General features: G+C 38.6%; 1 protein-coding gene across 9 annotated transcripts in view; it reads left to right on the forward strand.

Moving 5' to 3' along the window:
• spega (striated muscle enriched protein kinase a) overlaps positions 1-15,857 on the forward strand; it is a 71,073-nt gene that overhangs the window by 30,279 nt on the left and 24,937 nt on the right. For 8 of the 9 annotated variants that reach the window (XM_056233536.1, XM_056233539.1, XM_056233538.1 and 5 more), the window contains 6 exons: positions 9,901-10,161; positions 10,355-10,513; positions 10,626-10,815; positions 10,902-11,131; positions 11,299-11,418; positions 11,502-11,606. In XM_056233536.1, the coding sequence (XP_056089511.1) occupies positions 9,901-10,161; positions 10,355-10,513; positions 10,626-10,815; positions 10,902-11,131; positions 11,299-11,418; positions 11,502-11,606 (1,065 nt within the window). The remainder of the gene's footprint in view (positions 1-9,900; positions 10,162-10,354; positions 10,514-10,625; positions 10,816-10,901; positions 11,132-11,298; positions 11,419-11,501; positions 11,607-15,857) is intronic. The other variant, XM_056233537.1, reaches the window with a different exon arrangement.

The following is a 15,857-nucleotide window of genomic DNA, read 5'->3' on the forward strand; positions in this document are numbered from 1 at the left end:
CATAACCTAACACTTTTGGACATTCTCAGATTGTGTAAATCCACTTCAGAGTATTCAGAGTATTTATTTTTCCCCACATTAATTTCACAAATGTCTAGTACAATTATGTGGTTTTGTTTTATTAAGACAGTGTATACTTTTTTTCTTTATTTACCCCGAAAGAATGGAAGTGAAATGTGACAACATGCCCCATTGTAACATGTGAGGGGCACATTGTAACATGACCATTTGACAGCTTAAAATGTTATCTGATGTCTTGTGCCCCGCTGACCCCTACTTTTTTCACATAGTTTAATGTCTTGTGCCCCGCTGACCCCTACTTTTTTCACATAGTTTAATGTCTTGTGCCCCGCTGACCCCTACTTTTTTCACATAGTTTAACATACTGTCTTAATACATACTGATAAACTTATATTGTTTGAAAATACTTTTTTCGATTGTGGCTTTTTTAATGAAAATTACCCACATTCAAGTGTTGATAAACAAAGGATGAATGTAGGATGAAATAAAAAGTAAATAAATGGAAAGAGTTAAAGTACAGTTAAAGTTATTTCAAGTAGCCTATAAAAAATTAATTCCTAAATAGGAACATAGTAGTATACTAAAAGTGCAAAAATAAAATATAAATAGTAAACTAGTATGATGGTATGTTCACTTAAAGAAAACCTACAAGTACTTGCAGCATGAAACTACTAAACTAGTAGTTCTGTCATGACAACTCTCGGGAGATTGGTATGGTAATAGAGATTGGCATGGTAATGATAATGGATATGACAATGTTATTGTATTTTGTCTTGGCGGAATAGATCTGCTACGCTGCTGCAGAGCAAGTACCGAGACTTGCTACTGCCAATACATTCACAGACATTGCTGTGAGCATGTAATACATGCTGCTGCTGCTGCACATTTAACATACATGATTTAACCCCCCAACAAAGCAGGAGACAAGAAAAAAGACACTAGTGACCTAAGGCTATGTGCGCCTTGGCTACCTTACTGACCAGCTTAACACTAGAAATGCATGCTGTGCGGGGCCGGTTCTAGGCATGAGCAGGGGTGGGCTGAGCCCACCCAAACGTCTGCCTTGCCCACCCAATCAGAATTTAGGAACAGATAGTATTAATCTGTTTTTACAATTTGTGCATTGACAATCACGCGAAGACGGGCAGAAATGTTTGCGTGCTATCAAGGTATGAATTAGGAGGAGTTGTACCTTTGTGAATATGTATCTTCATATTTACTTGTAGCCTAAATATTAATATACAGCCCAGATTTGATTTTTTTTATTCATACCAAGATGAAATAAGCTAGAAAACCTCGCTCATTTAAGAACGTGCATTTATTGCATGGACGGAGCAAGAACATAATGTAAGTGTTTAAAATGCATAACCTAGTTCAGTTGAAACCTTGCCCTCGTTGGCTTGCTGTTAATCTTGTTGAACTGAATGTAAGAGGTGGACTGTCTGCTTAAATAACAGCACTGAAATAGGCTAAGCACGCGCGGTTTAACTTTTAATCAGTTAGGGGCCATTTACATGTGACGCGTTTTCAGTGTTTTTAAAAAAAAAAGTTATTTTAACTTGAGTGCCGCGCTTTAGAAAGCCGCATCATGCACGATACTCTGCAAAATTATGGAAGCGAGATAAAGCGCAAGAGTCAATTACGTCTAGGGTGATGTTTACATTAAAAAAGATAGAAAAGTAGCGCAATGGAATGCAAAAAAACACAATGTGTGTGCCATTTAATTGCCCCTTTCCACACAATTAAAGTTGCATTCATTGCTATAGTAGGTTTCCATCGCGTTTTCTTTCCAAATTATCCATGGACAGTAGAAAAGTGAAAATGTTAGCATTATACTTAAAGTGAAAATAAGACAAAAATAGTCATGTCATGGAGAGGTGTGTTATAAAATGTTAATATATAAATAAATATAGATTAATTTATTATATTTTTATGAAATTTATAATACAAATGTAGCTATTGAGAGCATCTATCTATCTATCTATCTATCTATCTATCTATCTATCTATCTATCTATCTATCTATCTATCTATCTATCTATCTATCTATCTATCTATCTATCTATCTATCTATCTATCTATCTATCTATCTATCTATATATCTATCCTATCACCCCCCCTCCCCAAAAAAAAAAAAGCCCACCCAGGATATCTGCCAGCCCAACCTACTATAGGTGCCTAGAACCGGGCATGCTGTGTGTTCTCGTGAACAATAGATATGACGTTGCTAGCTGATAGAGAGAGGAACCCAGCAACCACCTGAGCAAATATCATAATTAAGTCATTTGATAATGATTACATAACCCTTATCCTCTTATTTGATAAATGAAAAGTCATTAGGAGTGATAATAAATTACAGCGTGATCTGACGCTTATAAATATGTTAAGCATAGCTAATGAAACATTATCCTTGAAATAAAAGAACGTTTTTTTAAGCTAACATGTAATCCCATTGAATATGAATGCTTGTTTTACTTTGACCTTCACATCCATAGCTTAGACAGCGTATACTCACAGAGATACAAACAATAGACCATTGTCTGCTGCATAGACACAACTGCATAATGCTACATCACTTGTACAGCAGACCACAAGACTATAAACATGATGCTTAGTTTAACTGTATTGATTGTTCTTTTAACATCTGAATCAACCACACACATTTAGCATAGCTAATGCAAACATTGCTCTTGGAATAAAAGGATGCGTCATTAAGTTATACCACTAATATGGTAAATGCCGTTTAAATCGCAAATGCTTATATCACTTTAACTGTTTCATATAAAACAGCAATGACATACAATAGCCTGCTGCTGCTGCATGCAGTAAACTATGGAAGTAAAATAATGCCAAATGTTTTTGAAACAAAAAACCCTGTTGAATTGCACTACTTGAAAAAAATAGGCATTGCATTAACCATGCTTCCATTTTAATGCATTGTATTTTTAGGGCTTGCATTTTTATGGGGTGAAATTCAACATGGTTGAATATTTAAGCTGTGAATATTTCAATTCAAAACATTTAAAACACATTTTCATTAGCCTATTAAAAATTCAATAATCCATATTCATATTTCACTTCCAAAATATTCAAACTGTTTTAAAAATACAACCTATAATATTCAACAGGCAATTTTCAGTCCATTTTATTTCGCTTTGCAAATTCGCTTCCACAAATTCAGTGGTTCAAATTCGACAGTAAATTCAACGTTGACATCCAGGAACTGCAGGAAAAGCAGTAGATTACTGAGCATAATCTCCATCTGCTGTTAGTCGACCTCACCAGCAGGTGGTGCAAAAGCGCGTGTTGTTGACGAAGACCAGAGCAACAGTTAGAGCAAGCCATTCATTCATAAAAACTCATTTACAGCAATTGAGCATGCATTAAGTTTTTATGATGTTTGTCTGGGTCAGTATATATGCGGAAAAGATGATAAAGACACAAAAGCTGTGTTTATGTTTCATTCAATAACTTCATTGTTACTTTGCCTGTGTAGCCTACATGTTATCAGCTTTCTCTACCATGAAATGTATTATAATCAGTTTCCCTCAATACCTCATCATATTCAAGGATTCCCCTTCCGTCGGGACAAAACGCTTAACGTAGCTTAATGGACTAATACAGTGAAGACCAAACTCGCAACTTATCGGGGATGTAGGGTGTACTATATAGGCTACAGGCAAGCAGACTCAGAATATGAACCTAACGCGCAAAATTTCAGTCAGTATCAGTATACCGAAAAGTATCAGTCAGTATCTGGTGTGACCACCATTTGAACACATCTCCTTTGCATAGAGTTGATCAGGTTGTTGATTGTGGCCTGTGGAATGTTGGTCCACTCCTCTTCAATGGCTTTGCAAAGTTGTTGGATATTGGCAGGACCTGGAACATGCTGTCGTATACGCCGATCCAGAGCATCCCAAACATGCTCAATGGGTGACATGTCTGGTGAGTATGCTGGCCATGCAAGAATTGGGATGATTTCAGCTTCCAGGAATTGTGTACAGATCCTTGCAACATGGGGCCGTGCATTATCATGCTGCAACATGAGGTGATGGTCGTGGATGAATGGCACAGCAATGGGCCTCAGGATCTCGTCACGGTATCTCTGTGCATTCAAAATACCATCAATAAAATGCACCTGTGTTCTTTGTCCATGACATACGCCTGCCCATACCATAACCCCACCACCACCATGGGCCACTCGATCCACAATGTTGACATCACCAAACTGCTCACCCACACGACGCCATACACACCGTCTGCCATCTGCCATCTGCACTGTACAGTGAAAACTAGGATTCATCCGTGAAGAGAACACCTCTCCAAAGTGCCAGACGCCATCGAATGTGAGTATTTGCTCACTCAAGTCGGTTACAACGATGAACTAAAGTAAGGTTGAGACGCAGATGAGGACGACGCCGACGAGCATGCAGATGAGCTTCCCTGAGACGGTTTCTGACAGTTTGTGCAGAAATTCTTTGGTTATGCAAACCGATTGTTGCAGCAGCTGTCCGGGTGGCTGGTCTCAGACGATCTTGGAGGTGAAGATGTGGTCTGCGGTTGTGAGGCCGGTTGGATGTACTGCCAAATTCTCTGAAACGCCTTTGGAGACGGCTTTTGGTAGAGAAATGAACTTTCAATTCATGGGCAACAGCTCTGGTGGACATTCCTGCAGTCAGCATGCCAATTGCATGCTCCTCTCAAAACTTGAGACATCTGTGGCAGTGTGCTGTGTGATAAAACTGCACATTTTAAAGTAGCCTTTTATTGTGGCCAGCCTAAGGCACACCTGTGCAATAATCATGCTGTCTAATCAGCATCTTGATATGCCACACCTGTGAGGTGGATGGATTATCTCGGCAAAGGAGAAGTGCTCACTAACACAGATTTAGACAGATTTGTGAACAATATTTGAGAGAAATAGGCCTTTTGTGTACATAGAAAAAGTCTTAGATCTTCGAGTTCAGCTCATGAAAAATGGGGGCAAAAACAAAAGTGTTGCATTTATAATTTTGTTCAGTGTATGTCAACCTCAAATGTAAAATTGGATCTGTACATCCGCATCGGGGGAATAACATTAAGAACATTAACAGAAAGATGCATGTAGGCTACACAGGAAAAGTAACCGTGAAGACACTGAATTTAACATAAAACAGCCATCATAATAATCACAAATACACTTACAATGAGTTTTTATGAATGAATGGCTTGCTCTAACTGTTGCTCTGGTCTTCGTCAACAACACGTGCTTTTGCACCACCTGCTGGTGAGGTCGACTAACAGCAGATGGAGATAATGCTCGGTAATCTACTGCTTTTCCTGCAGTTCCTGGATGTCAACGTTGGATTTACTGTCGAATTTGAACCACTGAATTTGTGGAAGCGAAATAAAATGGAGAATTGCCTGTTGAATATCATAGGTTGTATTTTTAAACAGTTTGAATATTTTGGAAGTGAAATATAAAAGGTGAATATGGATTATTGAATTTTTAATAATGAAAATGTGTTTGAAATGTTTTGAATTGAAATATTCACAGCTTATATATTCAACCATGCTGAATTTCAGCCCATAAAAATGCAAGCTCTAAAAATACAATGCATTAAAATGCAAGCACGGTTAATGCAATGCATATTTTTTTCAAGTAGTGCAATTCAACAGGATTTTTTGTTTCAAAAACATTTGCCATTATTTTACTTCCATAGTAAACACTGCTGCTATTTGCTTCAGTGATTCACTTGTGCACTGTTGACATGATGCTATTTAAAAACATTTCTAACATGAAACTAGTTTAAACTTGTAAAGATAATAATAATAATAATAATAATTCATTACATTTATATAACGCTTTTCTCAGCACTCAAAGCGCTTTACATAGAAGGGGGGGATCTACTCACCCACCACCTGGATGATGCGACGGCAGCCATATTGCGCCAGAACGCCCACCACACACCAGCTTATTGGTGGAGAGGAGACAGAGTTATGAAGCCAATGAGTATATGGGGATGATTAGGAGGCCATAATGGACAGAGGCCACTGGGCAAATTTGGCCAGGATGCTGGGGATTTTTTGTGACCACAGAGAGTCAGGAACTCGCTTTAACGTCTTATCCGAAGGACGGTGCTTTTCAACAGTATAGTGTCCCCCCCCCTTCACTATACTGGGGGTGTTAGGAGGACCCACACAGACCACAGGGTGAGCACCCCCTGCTGGCCTCACAAACAACTTTTCCAGCAGCAACCTAGTTTTCCCAGGAGGTCTCCCATCCAGGTATTGACCAGGCTCAACCCTGCTTAGCTTCTTGGGCTACAGGGTGATATGGCTGCTACAAAGATTGCTCTGTTTAGGAATTAATAACCGGACCACACAATATGCGAAACACAAGATGTGGAATAACACATCAATCACTTATCTTAGATGTTGATTCCAGGTGAATTCTGAAAGCGTTTCTGAAAGCTCACTGCATACTGCTACCAGAAACACCTCGGAATTTGTTTGAAAGTTGAGCTGCAGCTCATTGGACGCTGATGCAACAGCAGCCAATCAGCTGTGCCATGTAGATAACGTGATCGCTACCAAATGAGTCAAAGACTTATCAGCCTGCGCCATCTAGAGTTTCATGCCAGAACTAGGTAATTTACTGAGAGTATACGTCAAAGTGTACTTTCATAAACTAAACATGTGCTGCAAAAATGTGCTGCAAGTATTTGACTAGTAAACTATCAGTATACCTATAAGTTCACTTGTAGGCCTAGTATAGTTTCAGTAGAAACTAAAAAACTTAGTTTTAAACTAGTAATGTACTCAAAGTTTACTAGTTACAATTAAAGTACTTTTATACACTAAAATGTGGACCCATTTAGTCCCAAGTATATTGAGACAGAACACTTACAAGTATGCTTCTAGTACATTGATATTAGTATACTTACTAAATAAAGTATACTTAAAAATATACTTGAACATTAATTCAGTATACTTAAAATGAACTTGAAGTATAGTTCTTTTTTAAGGGTATAGCTAGAAGTGTTTGTCCTCATTTTGCACAGAGTATGTTTTAAGCTTAGAGTGAAAGAAAAACACCTCACTTTCATTTCTCGTGTTCCACAAAGAAATTAATCGGCGTCTTTCAGTTCGTTATTGAAAATGCATTTCATGTGTTCATTTTAGTGCGGAACAACAACAAGCATGTAAAGTTATTATTTGAAACCATACAAACTAAAGTGAAAGTATCAGCAAATCAACTTATAATGGCACAGAAGCAGCTTTCTTCTCTGCAAAAAAAGACCAGAGACAATAACTTTATAACACTGCAAAGGAAATTGAGGATTTAAAAAGAAAGAAAGAAAGAAAGAAAGAAAGAAAGAAAGAAAGAAAGAAAGAAAGAAAGAAAGAAAGAAAGAAAGAAAGAAAAGAAAAGGCAGTGAGCTTAACATTCAAAACAGGACATATACATTTGTTTAGTGAATTGTCAGGACAAGTTTACTACTGCTTAAATGCTGTGACACCTTTCAACAAAGCAATGTTCCTGGAATTTTCCATGAAGCCGCAGTGTCTGTTCCGTGCTGAGGCCACTGCCTTTTCATCGGTGGAAACAAATTTATTGGATCAGGGACCACGTGGTAAATCTATTATCTCCCCAGCTGTGGTCAGTTATCTCACTCTGAGCCATCTGCTTTTGTTCACTGGCCAAAATCCTCGGCAGTTTTTCTCTTCTGTTGCCAACCATTACACTGTCATTACAACATTAATGGTAGGAAATAAAAACCCAAGTGCAGTAATGAATTGTGAAAGTAAGAGTGGGTGGAATTAAATTACTAACATTAAGTACAACAATACATTTTATTGTGATGATGTTGATAGCAAATTAATAATAGTAATAATGTCTGCATCAAGTTTTTTAATATAATTTTTTCCCCAATAATATGACCAATTTTAAGACCAATTAATTATTTTTGAATATTATCAAAATAAGTACAGTGAAAAGTTTAGTCACACTATACACCTACAACTATGGTATACATAAAACTATACGTCTCATTGTATTTAGAAGTCCTTAATCATAAAGTGAAAAAAAATCTTATTCTTAGTACCTTCTGGAGTCTATTTCCTAAGTTTTTTTATTTTTATTTGATAAAAACTAAATACTTAAAATGTTCCTTCTGTAAAAATCTTTTTTCCTCCATAAAACATTTTAAAATAATTCTCAAGTCAACAAATGTTTGCTAGCTAACAATAAGTATGTCATACCAACACCAAACACAAGGTGCCACTATCAATATGCATAATAACTAATAGTTAATACTCACAAGGTGACAGAATGTCTGTTAGTGTATCTGCTGATTTGTAGTTTAATAGACTACAATCACAAAATAAATTCAAGCCATAATCAAAATACGAATGGCTTTTATTTTTATTTTTTTTATTTTTTTGCATTTGATTCAAGGACCAGAACTAACTGTTCTCTAGGATATATCCAAATATTTATTGTCTAGTTTCATTACGGAATGCCATACCAATGAGTCTTATAATGAACATGCCTTAGGTTTCAGGTGGCAATCGTTGACGTGTGACAACACGAGTAATAATAATAAGGAAGACCAAGAATTTATAAAAGTGCAAGGGGTAGGAGGGAGAAAGCATTGAGGATTTTTTTTTCATCTTGTGGTTCAGTTATGTTCCCATTTTGCTTTACAGCAAGCAATTGTGCTGGTATGGACTGATGAAAAAAACTGATGATTTACAGTATGCCTTTAATAGAAGGTTTTGCAATTTAAAAAATTCTAGAAATGCATTATTGCAATTAATTAGCATTTTAGAGGCTTTTATTTTGAATGCTGCAAGGACAGTTCTGTGTTCTATTTAGAGACAACATACTGTAGTACATGATCATATTTTGCTCCTGTCGTTGAAAGTTCTAGAATGTAAATTAGATAAAATTACATACATCTCCCATTTAATTATTTACAGTATTCACAATATGTACAGATGCTAACATGGTCAGCGTTTTAGAGACTTTGAGAATCTGTTCATTTTACCCCACACTTTTTTTTATTTATTCCAGATTTAAATGAAAACAATCCCTGATTTTCAATGTCTTTAGACTTTTTAACCCCACTGCATCTTAAAGGTAAGGAGGTGGTTTTCGGAGAGGCTAGCAATAGCAAGCTAGCTTTGAAAGCATAAGATCCCACCCTCCCTTCAGAGCGTCTCAAAAACCACGCCTCCTCCAAAACACATGAATGCGCATGAAATACCTCATGTCTCACATGAACTACCTCATGTCTCAAAGCACATAACATTACAATAATAATGAACATAAACACCTAAAAAGAGCACTGACCTGTATCACCTGACTGTTGCAGATTCATTTCGGCGTTGATAGTATTGCCATTGAAACGCATAAATTCGAGTTATAAATGCAGCATTAGCACAATGTTTTGGTTCAGGAAGAACTGTAAAAATTTTGGTTTGCGGTGCTCGGTAACTAACATCTGTCTAACTCTGCATAGCAAAACACGCTGTTGACTTGGGATGTCTGTGAAAGCAGGGTTCGCGAATGTGTGAAATATATACGTTGACAGGCAGGTAGGACATCGTTGTCCTTTTGGAATGAGAGCAATGATTAGATGAACATTTTATGGTCTACACCTTCCACAGACCATACATACATTACATTTAGACTACTTAACTAAATAGACTACTTAACTTCTATCAGGATCAGAAGAGACTTTCAACCAGCATAACAAAAAGAAAATTCTGGAACAAATCACTTGCCTTTAATATTGTCAATAAATGTTGATATTTCTGCAAGTAATTCTATTTCAAGCTAAGGCTTGAACTTCGGATTGAACATGACTTGTAACTGTTCTTTTCTGCCTAGCAGCTACTGCTGAGTCATCTCTGACCATTGCCAGACCTATGCAGGATGTGAAAGTCAAGGCAGGAGAGATAGCCTTGTTTGAATGTTTCATAACTGGGCCACAGGCTTTGGATGTTGATTGGCTAGCCAATGGGAAGTTGATACAGCCAGCACTATTTGATTGTAAGATGCAGTTTGATGGACATCGATGCCATCTTCTGTTTAAATCTGCACATGAAGACTACAGTGGAAGCTATACTTGCAAAGTCAGTTCAGCAAAAGGTAGGAGTCATACCAACTGTGAAAAGTGAGCATAGCTGTGTTACATCATATATGCTGTAACAGGCTACATGATGTATGTAATAGGCTATCTATAATATAATATAATTAATATTGCTTTCCAATAATGCTTATTTGCTTGCATAACTTCTGATTAATATTAACTGTGCTTATTTTTCCTACTTGTATGGTACAGAAAAACTCACTTGTACAGCTAATCTTCTGGTGATTCCATCGAAGGAGCCACTCTTTACACGGAAACTAGAGGTACTGGAGGCTACTGAAGGCTGGTCTGCACAATTTGATTGCAAAGTCAGTGGATTTCCCCCTCCTGAAGTCACCTGGACTCATTGTGGTAAAAATAAAGAGTCAGCTGCAGAAGAATTTTTCTGAAATAACTCTGCTTGGAACAAAAGCAACAAAAACATTTGTCAACACTGATTAAAAATACCTATTTTGTGTCTTAGAACAACCTGTGGTGGAGACTGATAATATTCGCATTCTCCAAGTAAATGGGCATCACTCTTTGCTCATCACTCATGTTAACAAGGAGAGTGAGGGATTTTACACAGTAATTGCTCGAAATGTTCATGGAGAAGCGGAGAGCTCAGCTGAACTCTATGTACAGGAACCTCGACCGGCCATATGTACTCACATGTAAGAAGACCAACTTTTCTTATCAATGTATAATTAACATTCTTTATTCTTTTTCTGTCTCATTTGTTTGTTCATTTTGCACTCAGGTCCAGGTTAGAAAAGATGCCATCAATTCCTGAGGAGCCTGAGGTGTCTGAGGGAGAGGTGGAACACAAGACAATGCCAGACTTCATAAAACCTCTCAGTGACCTGGAAGTAGTAGAAGGGAAAGAAGCAGTATTGAAGTGCAGGGTAACAGGCCTGCCATACCCCAAAATCTTTTGGTTCCACAATGGCAAGATGATAGAGAGCACTGATGAAGTAAAGATGATACAGTGTAAGTCCACACAAATATTGTCAAAAGCATTTTAAAGGATATTAAAGGCCATCTATAGTGTAACAATGCCTTGAATTCTAACTGGGAGGTTCTTATTCGTTTACTACATTTATTGTCTCCCGAATACATGTCGTCTTTAATCATATCCTGTCATGTACCTCTTCTAGACAGGGATGTTCACAGTCTGGTCATTAATTCTGTGTGTCATGGCCACAGTGGTGTGTATAAATGTATCATCTCCAATAAAGTGGGGAAGGCTGCCTGCTATGCTCATCTATATGTTGCAGGTAAGATGGAACTTCCTCTCATATATAGTAGTATTGTAACATTCATATGTGTCTGCCTCACTAACATTGTAGCTTCATGACAGTTAGCCTTCCTGAGCCACCTGATGGTCCTCCACTAATTGGATATGTAACTGGGAAAACGGTCTCATTGAGCTGGAAAGGACCAAAAAACCTGGATCCATCCATGGGTAAATTTGTCTATGTCTTTTCTTAAACTATCCTGGCATGATAGTTCCTGATATTTTTTGTTTAAAGTTAAAGTTTTTTTTTTAAAGGGGTTATCAGATGCCCATTTTCCACAAGTTGGTATGATTCTTTAGGGTCTTCATGTACAGTTTGGTTAAAATTTCTCAATGGTTGTGTAAAACAGCACCCTTTTACCTCCTCAAAAACAGCTCTGTTCACAGTGACCCGTTTCGGTGCATGTCTCTTTAAATGATAATGAGCAACTGCTCACCCCACCCATCTCTTCCGTGGGGGGTGTCGACACAAGACTACCTTGGCAACCTGCCTTGGCAGACAGAATACAAATGGCTGAGGGCGGAAATATGCTAATACTGGACAGTCCGTCAGTGGTCGTGGGGGGAGCATGAGCAATATGACATCATATTGCTCAGAGAATCCAAAAGGCTTGATTATTGAGAGTGTTTAGGCTTTTTGAGGATAAAAAAAAGAGTGAATGAATTTTTTTCATTTTTGGATGGTTGTGTCTACACACTGCAAAGACACATTTATATGCAAACACCATGTAAAAGTGAATTTTGCATCCGATGACCCCTTTAAGTTGCCAGCCACCGCCAGCATTTTTGCTTATTTCCACAAAACTTTCATGGCCCCCAGAATATTTTGTTGTATGAATATCTGAACATGCAATATACGGTAAAGGCTGCCCTTGGAATTGGTGATATCATCCAGCAAGTTCAGCATGGAAGTGGGGGTCTTGGTCTCAGTTTTGCTCCTCCTACATGGCACAAGGCAGCCCCAGCTCAAAGGAGGAAGCTGGTAGTCAATGAGGTGCAAAAGCAGGAGGAGAGGATTAGGTGTAGTTCCCAGGCCAAACAGGGAAAATGGATGAGATGGGAAAGTGTGGATGAACTCAAGATTGGCTGGCAAGACCTATGGTCAATGGAACAGGAGTGCGTTTCCCGAAACCATTGTTAGCCAACTATGGTCGCAAGTTCCGTTGTTATCAGCATAGTTCAGTGAGTCGATGTGACCCGAAATCATCGTTCCAACGAACATTCGCAAACAGCATCACAAAGTTGTGTGGTTGGAACGACAGCTCTCGATCTGTGGTTAGAAGCATAGTTTCTACATTGCATGACATGTGGACTTAATAAATCCTTATCTTGAGCAAAATAAGCAAGCTGACATTCAGTACCATCTGTGTCTTTTATTTATAATGCATACAAATCATTTTTCGTCTTTGAGTTTGTCAAGAGATTTAAAACACCGTTTTTGAAGACTGCGCATGTGCGAACGTGCTCTAGCTACTATGTAAGAACGAGTCTATGATATAATCTGGAAATAAAGTGAAATAACTGAGAAAAATTAATATTCCTCAGATGCCATGTCTGTAATTTATATCAAGTCAAGTCAAGTCAAGTCATCTTCATTTATTTAGCGCTTTTAACAATGTAGATTGTTCCAAAGCTGCTTTACAGTGATAATAGGAAATTAAAGTAACAGAGATTGTTTTGGCTTAATGACAGCTCTAGAATAAAGTTATTTTCCAGCTAAAGTTAGTTTTAATTGATTCACTTCCGTCTCAACGATCATTAGTTATTAACTTAGGGGCCTCTAACACGACACCGTTTTAACAGAAAACACTTAAGTTCTCTCTACGCAAACTTTAAAAACGCGAACCTATGAGAACGCTGATGGCGTGCACATGCGTTATTAAGAGTTCATTCTATAGGTATGCGCATTTGAATATATGTGCGCAGGTATGTAGTCCTTCCCTAAAAAAAAACAACCCTCAACAAACTACTTGACTGGCCTTAAAATTTATAATACAGAATTTTATCGCTTCGGCGTAGCCACGTGAACCGGAATTATCCCGACAACGATTATCTGTACAGAGGTAAAGGGAAGGAGGCCTTCACAGGGAGGGACTAGTGACACTTCAGGACTGCGTTGTCGTCGCGTCCAGACGCAGGACCTTCATCAGATCTGGATACGGCCTGGATCCGGCGGACTGCGGTAAACCTCGTGATAAACAAAGAGACTAATATTAGCATAGATGCCATTCTTCTTATGATTTAACGAGTACATCAGGATTTATGGGAAGTGTTCCCGGTTCCTGCTGACCTAATCTATGCAGCCTAACATTGAATTATAGAAGTCTATCGTGTGTTGTGTGTATGCAAGGTCAAAGAGATGTGTTTTTAGTCTAGCTTTGAACTGACAGAGTGTGTCTGCTTCCCGGACAATGTTAGGAAGACTGTTCCAAAGTTTTGGTGCTAAATAGGAAAAGGATCTACCGCCTGCAGTCGATTTTGATATTCTAGGTATTATCAACTGGCAGGAATTTTGAGTTCGCAATAGACGTGAAGGACTATAATGTGTTAAGAGCTCATTAATATCAAAACATCAGGCATTAATTCGATCTCAAACAGTTTCATTAAAATAAGTTATTACTCCACCACGTGCGCACCAACGTGGTTGAACGACCACTTTGCAACAATATGGTTTCGGGAAACGGTCGTGACTAGCTAGTTGATTTCTTCAACAATGCATCGTACTATGGTAGTGAAGCATCGAGTTACATCGTTGTACGGGAAATGCACCCCAGAGTATGATCAGTTTCATCATCAGGTCAACATATGATGTTCTCCCATCAACACAGAACCTAAACCTCTGGGTAGGGGAGGATCACTCATGTCCTTTGTGTTCATCACCTGCAACATTAAGGCACATTTTGACAGGTGGCTCTTAGCCAAGGACGGTTTACTTGGCGCCATGACCAGGTGCTGCGATGTTTGGCCTTAGCATAGCGCAAGCGTAACATGACCAATAAGTTGCCACCTGTTCTATCAAAACATTACACACAAGAGACAACATTCCTCTACCCAGGAGAGCAACTACCAATAAAAGGTGTTAAAACCAATCCTCGCCCAGGACAACTGGAAGCTGCTAGAGACTGGAAAATGCTGGCAGATGTTGATCAATGGCTTATTTTTCCACCTGAGATTGCCACCACTAACCTTCAATCAGATATTGTCTTGTGGTCTGGATCAGCACTCCTTGTTCACCTGACATAGTTAACAGTGCCATGGGAGGATGCTGTAGATGAGGTGTATGAGAGGAAGAAACTGCGGTATGCTCAACTAGCCACTGAAGCGGAACAGTGAGGATGGTGAGTCCGGTTTACCCAGTGGAAGTGGGTTGTCGAGGATTTGTGGCACACTCTCAGAGAAGTCGGATTCAGTGGCCAAGAGTTGCGTCGCACAGTGAAGAACTTATCTGAAGCAGCAGAGAGGAGCAGCAACTGGCGGAAAGATTCTGGTTGAGACTGAAAGATTCTGGCTGGGGATCTCAAGCACAATAGAAAGAAACGCTGATGTACAGATAAGTAAGCTGGGCTGAGTTGAGTGGCGGAAGGAGGGGGGTGATATTGGGACGCCAGAATCACCGTTGAGCCCTCTTGAGGTGCCTTGGGCTAGTCGACGAAACACTGAGGACGGAAGGTGCCCAATTGAAGACCCCAGAGATGTACCCTACTTATCTCAATCCAGACGGTTGTTATGCTGATGCGCCAGGGAGAAAATAAGCTGATCCCTGGAGCCAGCAGTATACTTCAGCCATTAACACCAGAAAGAAGGATATTTACATCATCATATGGAAGGAAACGTAAATGGATGGAGACACATATGGATCACATTAGTTTACTGTAAGCTACGTCTTCTTGGCGAGAGCCGAGTGCAAATCAGCATGAAGTTTTAACATCTACTCTCGTGTAATGGAAATCAAAAGAAACCGAGCCTCTGCTTTTAAACTTTTTTTTAAACAGCAATTTTATTCTAGCTTCATGCATTCTTTTTTATCAACACTTGAATGTTGGTAAGTTTCATAAAAGCAACATTTTGAACAAAAAGCTGAGAAAATCATGTTTTTGTCAGAGTCAAAGACTGCAACATGTGCATAAGTGCTTATCTTACTTGTTTCTGCTTATTTTTCCCTTGTGTTTTGATCTGGAGATTATATACTCTTTCAGAGGATGTGTAATAGCATTCCCGCCCTACCATATTATAGTGAAAACCTGGATTGCCGGAATATTCCGTCAATGGCGAGGAAGTGTTGTCAAATGACGGAAAATTCGGTAACACTTTACAATACGGGTGGACTAATATGCATTAATTCATGTTTAACTAATTCATAGATAATCATGAGTTAATGTATGATTCATAAAGAACTAAACCATTAATTAATGATTACTG

This window comes from Rhinichthys klamathensis, unplaced genomic scaffold (genome assembly GCF_029890125.1).
Source record: "Rhinichthys klamathensis goyatoka isolate OS25496 unplaced genomic scaffold, OSU_Roscu_1.1 h1tg000372l_1, whole genome shotgun sequence".
Lineage (NCBI taxonomy): Eukaryota > Metazoa > Chordata > Actinopteri > Cypriniformes > Leuciscidae > Rhinichthys > Rhinichthys klamathensis.